The following is a 21011-nucleotide window of genomic DNA, read 5'->3' as shown; positions in this document are numbered from 1 at the left end:
ATTTTTAAGAAGTATTGCAGAGTAATAAAAATTTGCCAAAGATAGATATGTAGTTGATATCAACAATTTTTCTTTCCCTTTTCATTAGGTTTCTCAGCATAATAAAATTACATTAATTCAGATTTGACTAATTCAGAATTTTGGGCAGAGTTTTGGTTGAAGTTTCACTTTGTACAATAAATGGGGGTGGGGGTGGGGAGGGAGGAGAGATCTGGACCCAGGATTTAGAGCTAGAAGGAAATTTCAGAGATCGTCTAGTCTAACTCCCACATTTGACAGTTGAGAAAACTGGTCCCCAGAAGTCAAGAGGGGAAGAGCTAAGTCTGAAACAGATCTCTGTTTCCACTATACCATGCTAATGTGCTCCATGAATCAGTCTAATAATTGGTTTTCAAAAGTGGACTTGTTGCTACCACTTGTTGGGGAGGAGGATGGAGCAGCAGAATTTCCTCACCTTCCTTTTCAGGAATGCATCTTCCATGTTGAGCTTTTGTCAGAGATATTTGATACAAAGATTTCCTCCATTCAACAGTTTTTCTTCTAGTTGCATTAATTTTCCTCATGTAAACATTTTTTTTAAATTCTGTAAGCATACTGTGTATTTTGTCTCCTGTGATTACTACCCCTTATTTGGTTATGAGTTCTCCCCTTAACCACAGGTCTGAAAGTTAGCTCCTTCTGTTTTCCTCTTTTTCTCCTCCAGATTGTGAGACTTTTATACATTTGATTCCTATACCTACTTGGAGCTTATTTTGTAGTTGACATAAGAGGATGACCTTTTATGCCAAATGGCTTTCCAGTTTTTTCCAGGAATTCTTATCACATAGAGAGGCCTTCTACCAATAGTTTTTTCTTATGTTTTCAAAAGTTAGGCCTCTTTGGTCCACTATCTTCCTTCACTACCATCTCCAATAAAGTGGTGACCTTTCTTGCCCAGACTAACTCCTTTACAAACCTACTTGCTCCAGTCCCTTCCCATCTTCTCCAACAGATTGTGCCCACTGCCATCCCATTTCTCTAACTATGTTTTGGCTCCTCCCCTTGTGCCTACATCTGGGTGGTACAGAGTGCTGGACCTGGAGTCAGGAAGACCCGAGTTCCAGTATGGCCCCTAGCATTCACTAGCCAGTTGACCCTGGGCAAGTCACTTCACTTCTTTCTGCCTATGTTTCCTCAACTATCAAATGGCAATAATAACAGCATTGTTGTGAGGATCAAATGAGATGAAATTTGTAAAGTGCTTACACAGGACCTGGCATATAGTAGATGTTATATAAGTGGTTATTCTTCTCTTCCACTTCAGAGTTGCTTTAATTGGCCTTTCTCTAATTAGTGATTTAGATAATTTTCTCACATGGCTATTGACACCTTAGATATTTTCCTTTGAAATTTTCTGTCCACTTCCTGCCAAGATGGCTACCTGAAAGAAAAGCAAACTGCTAAGGTCATACATGCCTACTTGAGCAAAACACAGAGTTTCACACTAAACCACCCCACTCAAAAATGCAACAGGAGGTGGAACCTGACCCAGGTACAAAGTCCCAGTTCAGGAACTAAAACTGGAAAGAGGAAGAAATCAAAGAAATCAGCTATCAGCATAAAAAAAGTTTATTCACTTAGAAATCTTGAAAAAGGAAAGAATAATTTGATTACATCAGCAAGTAGATATTCAGAAGAAAAAATAGATATTCTACAAGGATTCATGTAGAATACTTTGAAGAAGTGAGTCAAGAGATTTAAAAAATGAAATAAAAATTCTTGAATGGGAAAGAGAAGAGAAATTGGGAAACCTTACCCAAGAAAATTTGAGCCCCTGAAAACTAGAAGCAGAAGTATTCAGGAGGTTGCAAGAAATATTACAAGAAAATCAAAAGACTGAAAAAAATAGAAGAAAATTTAAAATATCTGATGTGAAAAACAACTGACCTAGAAGAGAGATCAAGATAATTTAAGAAAACTCATCAATCTTCCTTAAAACCATGATAAAAAAAAATACCGGACACCATGTTTTAATAAATCACAAATGAAAACTGCCCAGGTCTAATAGAACCAGAGGACAAAGTAAAGATAGAATCTGCTGATCAACTCCTGAAAAGAATTCCAAAAGGAAAATTCTGAGGGATGTCATAGCGAAAGTGCAGAGCTCCCACATCAAAGGAAAAACGCTGCAAACATCTAGAAAGACACAATTCAAGTACCAGGGAGCCACTATCAGAATCGGAGAAGACCTGCCACCTTCTACTATAAATGAGAGTGGATCTTGTGTTACAGTATTCCAAAGGACGGTGTCTTAAACCGAGAATAATTGAGCCTGCAAAGCTGACTGTAATCAGAGGAGTTAACAATAGCGATGTCTTAAGAGAGCTCTCGCACCATTTTAAGAAATGTGCAGAAGAGAGCTGAAAAATGTTCCAAAGTAAAGGCAAATAGGATAGTTTTGAAAATACCATGTAGAATGTGTGTATGTGTATGTATGTAAATATATATAATACAAATATACATATGTATAAATATGAAATGGAGAATAATAGTTTCATATCTCATTGTTTTTGTGTTCCATTGCACCTCTAGAAATGCTCTTTGTGTGTGTGTGTTTAAGAATTTTTAAAACTACCTGTCCGTATCGACCATTTATCAATCAGGAAATGAGTTCTTTATATGTCTTGGAAAGAGGCTTTTTCAGAACAACTTTCTGCAAAGATTTTGCCCCAGGTAACTTTCTCTTCTCATTTTGACTGCATTGATTTGTCCATTTTGCCTTCTGAAATCCTCTCTATTCCTTATTTGTTCATAGACTCTTCCCCTATTCATAGAGCCAAAATGTAGTTTCTTCCTTGGTCCTCTAATTTGTTTATGGTGTGATCTTTTATGTCTAAGTCATGTGCCTATACATACTGTCTGTCTTGTTATATGGCAGGAGGCATTGGTCAAAAGCTAATTTCTGCTAGGCTGCTTTCTAGTTTTTGTCCAAGAGTGAATTCTTCCTAGGAGCTAATCCAACACTAGCCTATTGTATTCATTCACTTCAGTAGGTTGTTTCACTGATTGACCTCTCTATTTTCCAGCCAGTGTCACTTAGTTTTGATGAGTTCTCCTTTGGAGTATAATTTGAGATTTAGTACTGCTAGGTCCTCTTCCCATTTTTGTTCAATATTTGTCTTGAGATTCTGGACCTTTTGTTCCTCCAGATACATTTTGTTATTATTTTTTCCTAGCTTTCTGAAGTAATTCTTTTGTGGTTTTGTATGGCACTAAATATGTGAGAGTAAATTAATTTAAGTAGTGTGAAGATTTTTTATTATGTTGGCTCAGCTTATCTAGGAGCAGTTATTTCTCCAATTATTTATGCCTTTATTTCTTTTCACAAAGTATTTTGTTATTGTATTCATATAATTTTCATGTGTGTCTTTATACAGACTCCTAAATATTTTACACATCTGTAGTTATTTTAAAATGGAATTTTTCTTCCTTTTATTGGTAATGTTTGGTAATTCATTGGTAATGAATTGCTGATGTTTTTTGTGGATTTATTTTATTTTCTGCAACTTTGCTGAATTTATTAATAATTTCAATTTTTTTTTTTAGTTAATTTAGGGCAGGAATTCCTAATTTTTTTTTTTTTGGTATGTAATGAACCCCTTTGGCAGTCTATTGGAGCTTATGGATCCATTCTCAGAATGATGTTTTACAAGTATAAAATACAATCCTTATGATTACAAAGAAACCCAATTATATTGAAATATTAAAATCCACAGACCTCAGGTTAAGAACATCTCAATTAGGATTAGAGTTAGAGTTCTGTATATAGACCAGTATATTTGCAAAAAAGTGATTTTCCTCCCTTTTGCCCATTTTCCTTTGATTCCTTTTTCTTATAGCTAGCATTTCTAGGACTATGAATAGTCTTGCTTTACCTCATTTTTATTGGAAAGGTCTATAGTTTATTCCCTTTACTTATGATTCTGGCTCTTGGTTTTAAATAGATGCTATTTACCATGTTATGGAAAAAGGCCATGTATTTCTCTGTTTTCTAGCATTTTTATGTTTTAACAGAAATGGATGTTATATTTTGTCAAAAGCTTTTTCTGCATCTCTTGATATAATTATATGATTGCTGGGGCTCTCATTATTAATACACGTCTATTATGTTTATAGTTTTCCTAACATTGAAGTGTTACTGCATTCCTGGTACAAATCTGTTTTCAGCAGAGTATGTAATTTTTTTTAATATGTTGTTTTAGTCTCTTTGCTCATATTTAAAAATTCTTGCATTTATATTCATTAGGGATTTTTTTCTGTAGTTTTCTTTCTTCATATTGAATTTCCCTGGTTTAAGTATCAAGACAATATTTGTATCTTAGAAGAAATTTGGTAGGAGCCCTTCTCTTTTCATTTTTGCAGTTTATGCAATATTGGAATAAATTATTGTTTGAATATTTGATAGAATTCACTTGTAAAGCCATTTGACCCCAGATTTTTTTTTTCCTTTGGGATTTCATTTATGACTTGTTTGGTTTCTTTTCTTGAGATTGAGTCATTTAAATTCTGTTTATTAACTTCATTAAAACATTTTATATTATTTAATATAGTAATCCATTTCATTTCAGTTGTTGTGTCCTGTTGAAATATAGTTGGGCAAAATAGTTTCTAATAATTTCTTTTATTCTTCATTTCTTGTGAATTCTCATTTTTCATTTTTTAAGTTGGTAATTTGATTTTCTTCTTTAAAATATCAGATTAACTGGTGCTTTATCAAATTTTTATTTCAAATGCCAGCTGTTAGTTTTATTTCTTAATTCAGTGAGGGTTTTTAATTTCAGCTTTATTAATATTCTCTTTGTTTTTCAGAATTTCTATTATTCATTTGGAGTTTTTATCTTGTAGCATTTTTTATTTAGTATTTTTAGTTGCATGCCCAATTCATTGATCTGTTTTTTTCTTTCTTGATGATGAAAGAGTTTAGATCAGGGTTTCTTAACCAGGGGTCTATGATATATATTTTTTAAAGATTTTGATAACTATCTTTCAGTATAGTTGATGTTCTTAAGTAAGTCTTTTTATTTTGTAATATGCAGTTAAAAATTATTTTGAGAAGATATCCATAAACTTTGTCAAATTGTCTTAGCATTCCATGACAGAAAAAAATAACTATTGGCTTAGAGACAGAAATTTTCACTCAAGGATTACTTTGATTGTATCCAAAAAATTTTAGCATGCTGTCATATTGTCTCTTTAAAAAAATAAAATTATCTATTATTTCTACTATTTGTTCTTTGAGTTACCAGTTTGTCTAAGATTATTTAGTCTTCAATTTTAATCCTTTCTTCAAATACATTTTACTGAATAAAAGTTTTTGTTTTTGGCTCTATGGTCAGTAAAGCTTATGTTTAATATTACTGCCTTTCCACATTTGATTTTGAATTTGTACCCCAATATAATTTTTATAAAGGTACATTACACAGTTGAGAAATTCAGTGATTACCAGAGATCTATCACTTTTCTAAAATTATTTTCAGTTCTCTAACTTTCCTTTCTTTCTCCCTTTCTCTCTCTCCCTCCCTTCTTTTCTTTCCTTTTTTCTTTCTGTCTTTCCACCTCCCTCTTCCTTCCTTCCTTCCTTTCTCCCTTCCTTCCTTCCTTCCTTCCTTCCTTCCTTTCTTTCTTTCTTTCTTTCTTTCTTTCTTTCTTTCTTTCTTTCTTTCTTTCTTTCTTTCTTTCTTTCTTTCTTTCTTCTTTCTTTCTTTCTCTCTCTGTCTCTGTCTCTCTCTGTCTCTCTGTCTCTCTGTCTCTCTCTCTCTCTGTCTCTCTGTCTCTCTCTCTCTGTCTGTCTCTCTGTCTCCCTTCCTTCCTTCCTGTCTTTCTGTTAGATTTTACTAGATCTCAAAGGTACATTTGACGTTCCCCAACATTAAAGTTTGGCTCTCAATTTCTCCCTACAACTTGTTAAACTTTTCTTTTATGTATTTAGATGCTATGCCATTTGGTGTATATATGGTATATATTGATATTAATTTATTGTTTGTGGTTCCTTTTAAGCATAATGCAGTTTCCTTTCTCTTTGCACCAAGTCCATTTTTTATATTTCCTTGTTATTTGAGATAATGATTCTACTTCTTTTTAAAATTTGGCTGAAACCTAATCTATTTTGCCCCATCCCCTTTTTATAACCCTTCTTGAATCTTTATGTTTCAAGTGTGTTTTTGGATAAACACCTTCTTGTTTGATTCTGTTTTCTTATCCATTCTGCTCTCCTCTTTTATAGGTGAGTTCATCTTATTAATGTAAACAGTTATGATCATCGATTGTGTATTTCCCTCCATCCTCTTCTCTTATACTTTTTCTCCTCTTTGTCCCCTGCTCCCCCCCCTTTACAAAAAAAGAGGATAGTAAATCAGAAGAAATGTGTGCATAGCACTACTGATCTGTGGTTGATACCATCTATTTCCAGTTCCCTGCCCCACTTCTCTTCCTTTTGCCCAGACACAATCGCATATTATTACTCTTGCTTTCTTTTTAAACCCCCTTCATGCTCCACCCTCTGAAGATAGTTTCATTTGCTTATGTTTCATCTGTCCCTTAGTCTACCCCCTCTCTTCTTCACCCTTCTCCCCATTGCCCCTTCCCTCTTGTTTTCCTGTTGAGTTGAATGTATTTTTCCACTAAACTTTTTCTGTGTGTATATGTGTTCTAGCCTTTTTTAACTAGTTCAGATGGAAGTGTATTTCAAGGGATGCCCACTAGCCTCACTCCTTTTTTGTAGTTTTCTCTTTGCATACTCCAATTACGTGAAATAATAAATTCCCTTCTTTCCTCCCTATTTTATCCTTTTTTCCCTTCCTTTTCTTCTTCACTTAAGACTGTCAAAACTTAACAAAACCCACTCCCTGACCCTTTGTCTTATTTAACTCCCTCTGTGACCTTTGATGACATTAGAGTTGGGAGGGGACAATTCTTTTTTTCTCCCCCATTAGAATGTAAATACTATATCTTTTGTGTAGTCCTTTCCAATTGTTCACACTATTTACTTTTTAAAAATATTTTTCTTGATTCCAAGGTTTTTCAAGCTCCTCACAACCTGACTTGTTTCCCCCTTTCCATTCTTCTTACACGTCATTCTCCTGCACACTTGGCTTTCTGGCACTGTGGCCTCCTTTCTGTCCCTGCCTTCTGTCCCTGGCCTCCCTTCTGTCCCAGAGTCCCTGACTCCGCCACTGAATCTCCCTGCCTTCCTTCAAGTCTTAACTCAAAGCCTTTCCTTCCCTCTGTAGCTGTGAATGCCTTCCCTTTTGAGATAAATTCTTATTTACACTGTAGATCTTTGGGTATGTACCTAGTTATTTCTATGTTGTTTCTACCTTTAGATTGTGAGCTCCTTGAGGGTAGGGACTATTTTTCCCTATCTGTATCCCCAGTCCTTATATCTCAGTTCTTGGCCTGACTTTCTGATTGTTCTTTTATTTCTAAGTCTTACTTATCTGGTCTGTTTCACTGACTCATTCTTTCATTTACAAAAATAGTTTGGATGATTACTGCTTTTTAATACAGTTTGATATCTGGCAAATCTAATCATGCTTCATTGCTATTTTTTCCATTATTTCCTTCCCTTGAGATTTTAGACCTTTTCTTTCTTAAGATCACATTGATTTTCTTGGCTGCCATATCACACTGTCAATTTGAACTTGCTGTCTTCTTAAATTCCTGGTTCTTTTTTAGAGAAACAGCTGTCTAGACATGCCTCACCTATACTTATGAAGTTGTTGATTTTTTTTTAAATACAAGGCTTAAAGTTTGTATTTGTCCCTCTTGAATTCCATGTTATCAACATCTCATATTATATTATCAAAGGTTCACTTTCCTCTAGGCCTTAGAGGGGCTGGGATCATGGTTGGCAGAAGGAGTACTTACAACTTTCAAAATCACTGTGTTTTTAATCGAGTGACAAAATCAGATCCCTGAATTATGTTGTTGTCTGACCTAAGAAAATGCTCTGCATACTTCATAAATGTACGATTAGGGAATTAAGGCAATTGGCTTTTCAGCCTTTTTGGATTTTGTTGACCTTTGCCTGATTTTCTAAATGAATTCCTTTATTCTTAATACTGTTATAAAGCAGAGAATTGATTTTCTAAAGTAAATACTTGAGCTTATGTTCTTAAGTTGACTTTTTGTATTGCTTTCTAAATTCTTTAGGGAATCTACAAGCTGACTTGAATGTTCCATTGTTTTCTTCAGAGAAGCCAGCAGTGCCCACTGTGTGCTTGAATGCTACAATGTACCTGCTCCAAATGCCATTCTTTGTCTCTTAGCAGTAGCAAGGATATAGCTCTTACATATATAGAGACTTGTGCTGTGCAGTCACTAATTCATAAAGAAATTGCTAGGCATGTCCGTTCTCTGGTAAGCATGTTCTATTTTACTGAGTGACATTGCCCTGAATTAGAAAGCAGAATCCATTCGTCTAGCACGTAAACAGGTATTTTCACTGTTTTTGAGAAAGGCTGGTCTGTTTGTGTCTGTGTTGTTCCAGTGGAGAGTAGTGCTAGAAACCTGAAAAAGAGATTGCCTGACTTTTCCTGAATTGAAAGTACTTGCCAAAGTTTCTGTTTCTATTTCCATTTATATTGAAATTGTTCATTTGAGATACTTCATCATCGAAAGACTTATATTTAAGTAAGTTTTCGATGCCTCTCAAAGTAGTTTTAAATCATCTGGTTATTTGTTAACTTTGTTCATTTTAAACAGAAACACTGACTGTATTAAGACGTTGAATAAGAAAATAACTTAATGACATGGGCCAAGAGTGTTCCCAATCTGTTGGTAATGCACTGCTTTTTCCCTCAGTTTCGTGTTCAATAGCTTCTACCTGGAAGATTTTTGGTGTTTTCATCACTGTCACTTCAGAGTCATTCATTCGCTTGTCTGAATGTTGTTGGCTCCCTGGTCCTTAGGCGGCTTCAAGTATCACTTGTGCACCCTGTGAATTAAGGCCTTTCCCTTTCAACGTTTCTCTGTTGCCTATACATATCCACCATGGGCAGATACACTAGCACTACTGGAGACAAAAGACCACTAACAGGAAACTCATTTTGTAATTTTCGAATCCATTAAATCTTTGAACAAAAGTTACCAGATGAGGTAGAAGGAGCAACGTGTACAAAAGCGCTTGGGTTTTTTAATGGACCCTCAAGCCTTTTATACTCTCATGTGAGGCCAGGGAGAAAGGTTTCCATAGTTACTGATTCTGCTGGATTCACATGGTAGTAATTGTCATTATTGATACTAATGAAATGTCATCATTAGGGAAAAGTGTACTTTGCCCCAGCCCATTGGTTGTTGTTGAGCCTTTATTGAGCAAAGTAAATGTTAGGTACAATGGAGAAGAACAAAAAGCCTGGGCAAAAAAAAGGGGGATGTTTGAGTGAGTGGGAAGGCATAGCCTCTGAAGCGTGCTGTTTTCAGCTTTGGATAAGTCCTTACTGGATTTGAAATGAATTTACAGGAAGAAATTATTTTTGAAGAGGTGTAGAGATAATCAAGCCATTGTAAAATAGCACATCAAAACCTGAAGGGAGCTTAGTAGGCTATTTACTTTGCACATTTTCTATGGGGGCCCAGAAATCTCTTCCTGGTGATCTCTGTGTGTCTGAATATGACTATGACTCTATTATCACCGCAAATAGAAATTATTTCAAGGATTTTCTGTTAGTGTGTATTTTCCAGTCCCTGGAGATGCAGCTTCAGTAATTGAGTGTTGATGCTAACGTGTTCAGTGAGATACAGGAGATTATTGCCAGGCATTAAGGAAATCTTTGGCTAAGCCATGGTTTTATCCATGGCCAAGGAGCGCCTGCTGTGGTATGGGCAGAGGCACAAAGCTGGCCTGGGCAGCCGGCCTCTTAGCAGGGAGGGAGCCTAAGCAACCATTAGAGAAATATTGAGAATGAAAGAAGAATGCAACTTCAGGCCAGCTGTCATTCAGGGAGAACGAGAGACAAAGATGAGAAGGAGGCAGCAAGGCGACTTAGGCAACAAGAAAAGGAGCTTGTCACAGGTTGAAAAGAAGGAAAAAATGAGTCTACAGATCCAGCTTCAAATGGAGGATGAAACTGCTCTGTATTTCTGTGTGGAAATAGGACATGTGCAACTATGTAAATCATGTGTATGTTTATATAACATGTGGAGGAGAGGAAGAGGAGAAACAGAGAGAGAGAGAGAGAGAGAAGAAAAGAAAAGAAAGGGAGAGAGAGATAAAGAGAGTGGGGAGAGGGGGAGGAGGAAGAGAGAAAGAGATGTGGAAGAGAGAGAGAAAGAGGGAGAGATAGAAATAGAGGAGAAAAAAGCTATGGAGGAGAGAGAGAGAGGAGAGTTCCTGTTTAGCAGAGCTAACACTATAGCCTGTAAGAGATTTTTTAAAAATACATTTTCTTGAAGTTATTAAAGTACTCATGTGAATTCATGTTAATCCTCGGAATTTCCCATGAATGGTTAGACTTTTAATAATGTAGTCACATTTAATTGGACAGGAAGGAACTGGAAAATTGAGAGTGCAGGCAGAAGACCTGGTGCTTCCTCTTGTTAAACATATTCCCTTGCTGTGCTCTCTAATCCTATCCTGCTGGCCTACTTGCTGTTTCTCACACATGCCATTTCATTTCCGGTCTCTCTGCCTTTACCTTGGCTGTCCCCAATGCCTGAAATTCATTCCTTCATCACTTCTATTTCTTCAAAGTCCCAGTTTCCTTCAGAGTGCAGCTAAAGTGTTTCCCCCCTACAGGAAGCACTTTCTGATCTCCAGTCCTTCATCCTCTGAAAAAGAGAATCCCTTATATTTACTTTGTGATGATTTTGTATGTGCTTCTATTGTGGGCTTGTTTCTCCCTAATGGAAACAAAGCTCCTCAGAGGCAGGGACATTTGGGGTTTTGCTTTTACATCCCCAGTGCCTAAGACTGTGCCTAGCACATAGAATCTTACTAAATGCTTGTTGATTGATCTTAAAATTATTTCCTAGGTAGATTTTGTTTGGCCCTCACCTCCCTTCACCACCACAAAAAATTTACTCTATGAAGAAATGTAGACTTTTTTTTTTAAGATGGAAGGGACATGTTACAATGTGGTACCTATCCAAGATGGAGAGAGAAGCTAGGATAGTGAAATTATAATATGTGAACAATTATCTTATTCCTTAGACTTGTAAGACCCTCTTTGATCTTGACCTTTGTTCCCTTTCTCCCCCTGAAAAAAGTTGTCAAGCATATTTTTATTTCAGTGAAATAAAATTAAGTTAAATGTGAGAATTGTGGAGGTGACCTTTGAGATAACTAATCATTTTCTTCGCGTGTTCTAAAACTGAGGCTAGGAATCACTGCAGTATTTTCATAAGCATGACAAATTGTGCTTAAGTAACACGGGTCTTCACAGAGACTTGAGACTTGGGACTTTTGTGTCAAATGGGCACAAAGATAAAGAGCTAGGAAAGCTAAGTGCAATGAGCATAAATATTGAGTATCTCTGCCATTAAAAAATACTTTACAGCTAAATTATTTGTGAAATGAATTCTTATAACCCTACGTCCTTTCTCACATCGATTTCCATTACAAAATTGGAAAGATGTTTGGGCAGTAGAGGGAATTCTCCTCAGTAGATTGAAATAACTTTGGACAAGAATGGGGATATGGCGGCCGGGGGTGTCACAACAAATGGACCATCCTTGATGTCTACTGTTGGAGTTGGTATTGACATGCTGCTAGACTCTAGAGTCTCCCTCCTGCTACCATCTTACTGTCACCTCAGAGCCTTTCCTACCTCTAGGGATCTCCGAACCCTGATTTTTCACGAGCTTGCTGAATTGAATCTTGGACCCTTTCTCTTCCTTGTACAATATTGTACTTTGCCAAGAAGCATCTTCTTTAAATATGTGATGTTCTTTAGCCTGAAAAACCGAAGCTTTAAAGTCAAGGCTTCAGATTTCATAAAGAACAATGTGAATAAAACCTCATTCACTCGAAATCATTGAAGAGGAGAGTTTTCTCAAATGAATAGCCTGGAGTACAGACTATTTTTAACATGTTTGTTATCAAGTGGATCAAGTTATTCAAACTAAGCCAGCAAAATATATTATTAAATAGAAGTCATTGTGGATACAATTTAATAAATCCATAATTTGTTAGCATATTGGTGGTTTCATGTATACTTGGGTTTTTCTAGAATGCTTAAAAATTTTATTCTAAATGATTAAAATTTTAATTAGTCTCTTCTACAGAACAAACAGTATATAATATAATAAATCTGGCAAATTCTTAATTAATGCAGTCTGAAATGGTAATGCTTTATTGCAATGTTGAATTCAAAAATCTGCTTTGAAAAAATAACCTTGTTCACTGTGTATAAGGGATCCCATTACTAAACGCTGGCTTGGAATATTTAAGTGCTTGTATCCCTGTGTCAGAGAAACCCCAGTTGCTGCACTTTTGAGGTATACAAGCCAGGAATCCAAATATACTAACCTCATTGTTTCTCTCCATTCTCTTTTCTCCTGCATTTGAACAGATCTCGTCCATTTGACTTGTCCATCCTCAAAAACAACAGCAAGAGAAGATTTAGAGTCAGTTGTGCAGAAATTGTTCACCCCATACGCTGAGGCAGAGTTGGGTAAGAATATTCTGGCCATTCTTGATAGAAAGATAGTTTAACTTTGTATCTGAATTTTCCTTTTACTTGTCTCCTGAAATGCAATGTGCGACATTTCACAAGCACTATATTAGAATTAGAATCTTATTAACTGAGTGAATGTAAAAAAAAAACTCATTATTAGTGCAACAGATGAAATGTGTAGCCATCCTTTCTAATCAGTCAGGGCCTTCACAGTGTACATCACTTGGACATTTGTTTTTTTTTTTTAATGTAACAATCCTACTGAAAACTCAGAAGAAAAAAAAATCATCATTGCATTATCAAGGTTGGGCCACAAGAGGGCAACTCAAACAAATTGAGTGTTTATTTTTTATGTTCAGAGACACAAATGGCCCTTTGAATCCATGTTTCCATCGAATGCGTGGCAGTTTACCTTCTAGGAGTACACATTTGAATCTTGTTTCCTCAGATGTCATTTCTTTATTTCCTTTGGTTGGCCGTGTCTGTCCATGTGGCTTGGGTCTTGTTCTCTCCTATTGTAATCTCTTTTTACCCTCTTGCTACATGCAGTGTTTTTTGGGGTCTTAATGAAGAGAAGCAGAGATAGGCTTATAGATTTACATAAGAGAATACAAAATTGCTTCATTCTCTAATGCTAACAATGATGTGACCAACTTACTTCAATTTGTACTGCCTAAGTGAATTTCTCCAATCTGAATGTATAATTTCATTGTGAGTTGGTATTTGACCTGGTTTTTACTAAATATCAAGATTTTCTCCATATTTAAGCTTCATAAATGTTTATGATTGCTGTTTCAACTGTTAATTACGAATTTGCCATAAATTTTACTGAAATATTATTCTAGTTCAAGTACAGAATTCTGTTTTTAGCCTTTGGCATTAATCAAATCCAGAATTTGCTTACGTAAACTCCAAACGTTGTCCATAATACCAGAGGCTTTGCTAATTCTTTTTGCTGCATGCTCATTCCAGTGAGGCTTTCTGCTATAGCCAGTATCCGTGGCTGATGAGCACACTTCCCCTGAAGCTATGGATCCTTTTATAAAAAAATACATTTTGTAGTTATTTGTAAAAATCAGCTTGGGGAGCAAATGCACGTTCATTACTTAACATCTTCTAGCCATTTATTAAAAAAGCATTCATCTTAATGTTTAAAGTGATCCCATTTTGAAATGATGTATTGTTTAGAACCTGACTGAAATTCTTTAGTAAGAACTCTGAGATCAGAAGGGTCCTCAGGTGCACCGAGGCACTGAAAAGCTAGTTTTCACTGACACATGGGCCTTTTTATCATCAGGATGAGGTAGTGGTCGTATTTTAATTAAAATGTCAGAACAAATACTGTTGGAGTTCTTGAAAATGAATCACCAGATAAAGTGAGCACTGGGCCATGGCAGGTCAAAGAGGCAAAGTCACCTGGAGAAGAGGACTCGATTCATTTTCCTGCCTAAATGAGGAAGAAGGAACTTTCTAAGGAAGAAGAACTTTTAATGCACTAAAATGAATTGCTCTCTGCAAAGAGAACCCCGTTTTCACAGATTGATGAATTTAATCTGTATTTTAAATATCATTTGCTAGAAACATTTTTGCTGAAACTCTGGAATTATTATTTAAAAATAGATGCTAAAGGAACAGATTTTTTTTTCTAACTCATGTTTACTTTTTGTTCCAAGCTGCAGGATTTTAGAAGTGCATGTGTTAGGTTAGCATTGTCACATTGTCAGATCATGTATTTTTTTTGTAGAAAACAGTAACCTCTTAAGTATAATAATTACTTGAACCCTTGCCATAAAAATACCTGTAAGGTTGCCCTTGCTATCCAGTCTTGTTGATGTGGTGTAAGGTGTCATCTGTATGCAGATGGCTCCCATTTTTATATATCCTGCCCTAATATCTCTCCTGGATGCTAGTCATGCATTTCTGATTACCTTCTGGATATTTCCTCTTGATGTCCTATAGACATTTCAAATTCAAAGTGTTCAGAATGGAACTCTTTCTCTCTCTTGACTCCATGCACCCTATCCCACCCTCAAAATGGCCATCTTCAAAAATTCCCTATTTCTGTTCAGGGTTTCACCATTCTCTCTGTTATTCAGGTTCATAACTTTGGAATTTCTTCCTCCTTTCTGCTCTAGCAAGTTGCCAAATCTTGTTAATTCTACCTCCACAATATCTCTCACATTCATTTGTGGGTCACACACTCTCTCACACATCCATGGGAAGTTAAGTAGCACAGTGGATAGAGTGATAGACCTGATTTCAAATCCAGCCTCAGACTTTTACTAGCTATGTGACCTCTGGTAAGCCCCTTCACCTTTGTTTTCCTTAGTTTTCTCAACTGAGTGGGCACTCTGTAAATGCTTGTTCCCTTCCCTGTCTGTGCCCCCACTTAATATTTCAGTTATTGAAAATGGAACTTCAATTTTATGAAGTATTGATCTTAATCTATACTAGACCTGTCAGCTCCATGTTAGATTGTAATTGGCAAAAAGTGATCAATTGCTCACTATTGGTAAATTTGGATAGCAAAATTTTCAGCAGCCCAGACCACAAAACTAGGTTCTTGTGGGACATCAAGGAATTAAGCTTAGCTTTACCTTCTGAACCAAAGAAGAATTATATAGTCTAAGCTTAAGGCACCAGTTGTTGCCCATGAGAAAATGAGAAAATGGTATTAACTGTTCTAAGCCCCCTTCTTAGAGCATTGGCATAGTTTTGAAAAGTGAAGAACCTCTTTGGTTCTAGTTGGTAGGATGAGTGGTCTATTTTACCTAGAAAATCAAGGTCCACAACAAAATCCAAAACCTTTTTTTTCTTTAGTATTATGTCTTAGTGCTTGACAGGTTTACTTTTACTATGAAAACATCATCTGTTCCCTCTCTGCCTCTGACATTTGGTATCAACTTCATTTGTTTTACCAACTTCCTAGCAGCATCATTGCTTGGTAACAGTTATTTACATCATTGTATTTCATATTGGTGAAAAGGAATTTAGCCATGAAAAGAAGAAATGGTAGAGACCCTTGGGAAAACTCTAGCATTGGCCAAATAATGATTAACTGGAACACAGACTAATTCCACAGCTTGCAGCGTTTTTTGTTTTTTTTCTGTTTTTTATTTTTAAACACCAGGAAGCTAACTTCCTCATCTCTTTGAAAGTAACTTTTAGAATCTTGTTTTCTGTGTTGGCAACAAGTAAATAATAAGTTAGTTTGAGTAGAGGGACAGACTATGCCACTTTAATTGAAATTATTGTTACTTTAATTAAAATTATTGTTAAAAATTGCCACTCCCATCTCTCTAGAATTGTTGGAGAAATGGACTGTTAGAATAATTGAATTTTGTGATTAACTTAAAGTTAGCAGATGATAGATAATATGTGTGTGTCTGTATATACTGTGAGAAAATTAGCAACTCTCTGTGAATTGTAATATGGGCATACTTTGGAGATATTGCGGGTTCAGTTTCACATCACCATAATAAAGCAAATGTCGCAATAAAACAAGTCACACAAATTTTTTGGTTTCCCAGTGCATTTAAATGTATATTTACACTATGCTGTACTCTATTAAGTGTGCAGTAGTATTATATCTAAAAAAGCAATGTATATACCTTAATTAAAAAAAAACTTGATTGCTTTAAAATAAATGCTAGCCTTGATGTGCCCCTTCAGCAAATTGTAATCTTTTTGTTGGTAGAGGGTCTTGCCTCTATGTTGATGTTTGCTGACTGATCAGGGTGGTTGAGGAAAGTTGAGATGGCTGTGGCAATTTCTTTCTTTTTTTTTTTTTTTTTTTGGAGAAGGGAGGGCAGGGCAATTGCAGTTGAATGACTTGCCCAAAGTCACACATCTAGTACATGTTAAGTGTCTGAGGTCGAATTTGAACTCAGGTCCTCCTTACAACAGGGAAGGTTCTCATTCACTGCACTACCTAGCCTCCCTGCAATTTCTTTATTAAAAAAGTTTTTTTTGGAGGCACTTGGGGTTAACTAACTTGCCCAGCTAGTGAGTGTCAGGGCAGATTTGAACTCAGGTCCTTCTGATTCCAGGGTTGGTGCTCTATCCGTTGCACCACCTACCTGCCCTCTCCCCCCCACCTCCCCACACACCCCCTCCCCTGCTGCAGTAGTTGATTTTTTGGTGTGTTGTTCTTTCCATGTGCATTGTTGTAACCATTGTGTATATTATTTTCTTGGCTCTGCTTACTTTAATGTTCATCAGTTCCTCGGAATCTTTACAAAATTCTCTGTAATCATCACTTTTATAATTTCATGAAGCAAAATAATACTCCACTACATTCATGTGCCACAATTTGTTAAGCCATTTCCCAGTTGGTGGGCATCTACTTTGTTTCCATTTCTTTGCTATCACAAAAGATCCTGCTAGAAATATGTTGGCATATATGAGGCATTTTCTTCTCAGTTTCTTCCTTAGGGTATAAACTCAATAATGGAATTGGCTTTTAAAAGTATGGACATTTTAGTCATTTTATTGGCATAACTCCAAATTACTTTCCAAAATAGTTGGAGCATTTCACAGCTCTCCCAACAGTGTATTTATTTAGTTTGCCTATTATTCCACAATTCCTGAAAATTAACTATTGCCATTTTTGCCAGTTTGCATGGTGTGATATGGAATCTCAGCATTGTTTTGAGTTGCATCTCTCCTATTTTTAGTGATTGGGAGCATTCTTTCATATGGTTGTGAATACTTTTGAGAACTATTTATTTATATCCTTTGTCCATATATCTGTTGGAGAAGTGACTTTTTAAATATATGTGTGTATAAATTGTTTATATATCCTGGATGCAAAACTCTTATAAAAAAATTGGATACAAAGACTTTTTTCCTATTTGACCACTTCCCTTCTTTTACTATGTGCATTAATTTTGTCAGTGCAGAAGCTTTTCAATTTCATGTAATCAATATTATCTATTTTATGTTTTGTAATTGCCCCTATTCCTTGTTTGTTATGAACACATCTCTTAGCCATAGTTGTGAGAGATATAGCTCTGATTCTCTTCTAATTTTTTAATAGAATAATCTTTAATATTAAAGTTGTATATCCATTTAGAATGTATTGCAGAATATGTTGTTTAGTATAGTTCCTGGCACATAGTAGGCACTTAATAAATGTTTACTGATTGATTGGTATAAGGTGTTGATCTAAGCCTAATGTCCACCAAATTGCTTTCCAGTTTTCCCAGCAATCTTTATTAAATGAGGAGTTTTTTCCTAGTTAATTTATGTTTTCTGCTTTATTAAATGCTAGATTATTGAGTTCCATTCTTTCTGATTCTTACTTCTTTGGTATATTCCATTGATTTACTGCTTTATTTTTTAACCAGTAGCAGATGCTGCTGCTTTATAATATAGTTTGAGGTCTAAAAGTATTATTTCCCTTCTTGCCTTGGTCTTTTCAACATTTCTTTTGATATTTTGCATCTTTTGTTTCTCCAAATAAATTTTGTTATTATTTTGTCAAGTTCTGTATTGATAATTCAGTAGCATAAATTAGCTTCGGTTAGTATAAAAAATATAAAGCATAGATTAACTTTGGCAAGATCATTTTTATTTAGCTTCTTTGTTTCTTTAAGGAGCACTTTGTAATTGAATTGTCTGACTTTTAAAGTTACTGGGCGCTTTTCTGCCTTCCCAAACTTCGCATTCCCCTTCAAGTACTTTACAGTCTAGTGACTTTGACCTCCTTGCTCTTCCTCAAGCAAGATCCTTATCTCCCAACTCTGTCCCCTATACCTGGAGTTCTCTCCCTCCTCATCTCAGTCTCTTGGCTTCCTTCAAGTCTCAGCTAAAACCATAGCTTTTGCAAGTCTTTCTCAATGCCTGCCCTCTGAGATTTCCTCCAATTTATCCTGTGTGTGTGTGTGTGTGTGTGTGTGTGTGTGTGTGTGTGTGTCTTGTTTGTACGGAGTTGTTTGCATGTTCTCTCTCTTATTAGACTGTGAGTCCCTAGAGAGTCGACACTGTTGTTTTGCTTTCCTTGTGTCCCTGTAATAGTTAGCCCAGTGCTTGGCACTTAATAGATGTTTAGCAAATGCTTGTTGGCTGACTGACAGACTGTTAGATCATCTATAATTAAGCATAATCAAGATGCTAATAAGATAATTGTTCACTTGCTCCGATCTCAAGTTGTAGGTGCTTAGAAAGAATAGCATATATGTACACACACATACACACAGATGTATATATAAATATGTGTAAAATGCCTTCTAGCTATAATTTTCACACTTGCATTAAGCTGATAATTTAACAATTGGCTCCTTCCTGCATAGTGAAAAGAACCTGTACTTTCAAATCAGGAAACCTAAAAGGTTAGAATACTTTCTCTGCCACTTAGTACCCATGTGACCTTGGGTAAGTCACTTAACCTTTATGGGTCTCCTCTTCTCTTCTGTAAAGTGGGGGGAGGGGAAGAAGGAGGAGAGGGAATAATCATTTATTAAGCACCTACTATGTACCAAGCACTGTGCTAAACACTTTACAAATATAATCTCATTTGCTCCTCACAACAACCCTATGAGGTTAGGTGCTTACCTTCGTTTTACAGATGAGGAAACTGAGTCAGACAGGGGTGAAGTGACTTGCTCAGAGTCACACATCTAGTAAGTGTTTGAGGCCAGATATGAACTTAGGTCTTTCCAACTCCAGGCCCAGCACTCTTATCCTCTGTACTTACCTCGCTTCTATATGTAAAATGAAGGGGTTGAAACTATATGACCTCTGATTCTGTAGTCCTCTGGTAAATCACTTTTGTTGATCTTTTGTTTCTTTAGCATGTGAATACATAGACATTTTGTCTTGCTTTTAGAAAATGAAGAACTAGAAAAGCCAAACCTTCTGTGGGCCCTCTATTTCAACATGAGAGATTCTTCAGGCATCAGCAGAGACTCCTATAATGACCTACCTTCAAATGTGTATGTCTGCTCTGGACCAGACTGTTTTCTTGGAAGTAAGAATGCTGTCCAACAGGTAAGGTGTTACATCTATCTCAGAGTTTTCTGGTTTCTTTTTAATGAAATCTTCATGTTGGACCACACCATTTTTGCTCTATGTCTTAAGACTCTGTTTTTCCGAGAACAGCAAAGTCAGGTTTTTGAAATACCTTAAATGCAAGAGTCAGGCCTTGAGCTTCCTTGAGGATTGTAGCTCCAGTGCAATATTTACAGCACCCATAATCACGATAAAGACCATGACCATAAGTATCGCTTGATGTTTGATCGCAAAATATACCAAACTCTCCAGATAAAGGATAGAACTGAAGCATTTATTTAGACACCAGAAAACAGAATCCCAAAAGCCGATTCCATCATAGTACTAAAGATATTCAGAAGCCATAATAACACTGAGAGGCATACCATCCTTCAGCCTTCCCACAAACCAATACAAGATCAATATTTACTCACGAATCTCTCTATCTCTTTGCCTGAGCTCCTCCTCTCTCTCCTACTATCTCTCTGGCTCTGACCAGCTTCCTGTGGGCTCTGCTGCACCCTTCAGCAAATTCCCTCCATCACAGGCTCCATGTGATTACATTCATCCAATTGAGGGCAGAGTTTACTTTCACAGCAGGGGAGGTCTGCAAACTCCCCCCAGGTCTATTAAGGGACAGGGAAGATCTTCAAATTCCTATTCCCATTGCAAGGATGGTAGAGGAATACCTGAGGGTGACTTTGTGAGGGAAATAAGGTAGACAAATGCCCTAAAGGACCCTTGCTTCTCATTCAACCCACCAGGCTAATGTGGGTACTTTTGAATTACTCAAGTGTTGTTGACTGTCTGAAATACCTCAAGAAATTATGACCAGCCAGGCATAGAAAATGCAGATTTAAAATGTGCTTAATGCATTTTAGTCCAGAAAAATTGTAATTTGTAAAACATGTTTGTTTTTTTATTCCACCCCCACACACACACACACAATAAACAAGATATCATGAATGTTTTGACTTAGGCCAATATCCCAGAAGCCAATGGCCCAGACACCACAGTGCTAGAACTAGGGTGGTGGTATTATTGGGAAATCTTTTTGCAATGCTATAAAAAGTTTTAGGGAGAATTACCACAGATTCTAAAAAATGACCATTAATGCTACTGCAAATTTAATTGAGAGACAGAAAGAGAAATCACACCATGTTATTTGTGTTGGTGTGATAGTAATGGAATATAAAGATTCCCCTGTATTGACTTGGTTTTCAAATTGATTGTGTTAAAACCCAGAGCTTGTTAATCCCACCTGTGGGATGGACTTGTTGATGTGAAAAGAGAGTCCTGAACTGGGAGGAGCTGGTGACGTAGATCTGGCAAAACAACATCAAAACAGACAGACAAAGTACCAGCAAA

General features: G+C 36.2%; 1 protein-coding gene across 3 annotated transcripts in view; it reads left to right on the top strand.

Annotated features, from left to right (window-relative positions):
- The window catches only part of CHM (CHM Rab escort protein), a 193997-nt gene that overhangs the window by 160731 nt on the left and 12255 nt on the right, over nucleotides 1-21011 (top strand). For all 3 annotated transcript variants that reach the window (XM_069107740.1, XM_069107739.1, XM_069107738.1), the window contains 2 exons: nucleotides 12549-12650; nucleotides 19483-19643. In XM_069107740.1, coding sequence (XP_068963841.1) covers nucleotides 12549-12650; nucleotides 19483-19643 — 263 coding nt within the window. The remainder of the gene's footprint in view (nucleotides 1-12548; nucleotides 12651-19482; nucleotides 19644-21011) is intronic.

Source organism: Petaurus breviceps, unplaced genomic scaffold (genome assembly GCF_028583685.1).
Source record: "Petaurus breviceps papuanus isolate PSGF00001 unplaced genomic scaffold, PetGlider_PUasm1.0 90205, whole genome shotgun sequence".
Lineage (NCBI taxonomy): Eukaryota > Metazoa > Chordata > Mammalia > Diprotodontia > Petauridae > Petaurus > Petaurus breviceps.
Note: the sequence above shows the minus strand (reverse complement) of the source record. Positions and strands in the feature narration are given on the sequence as shown.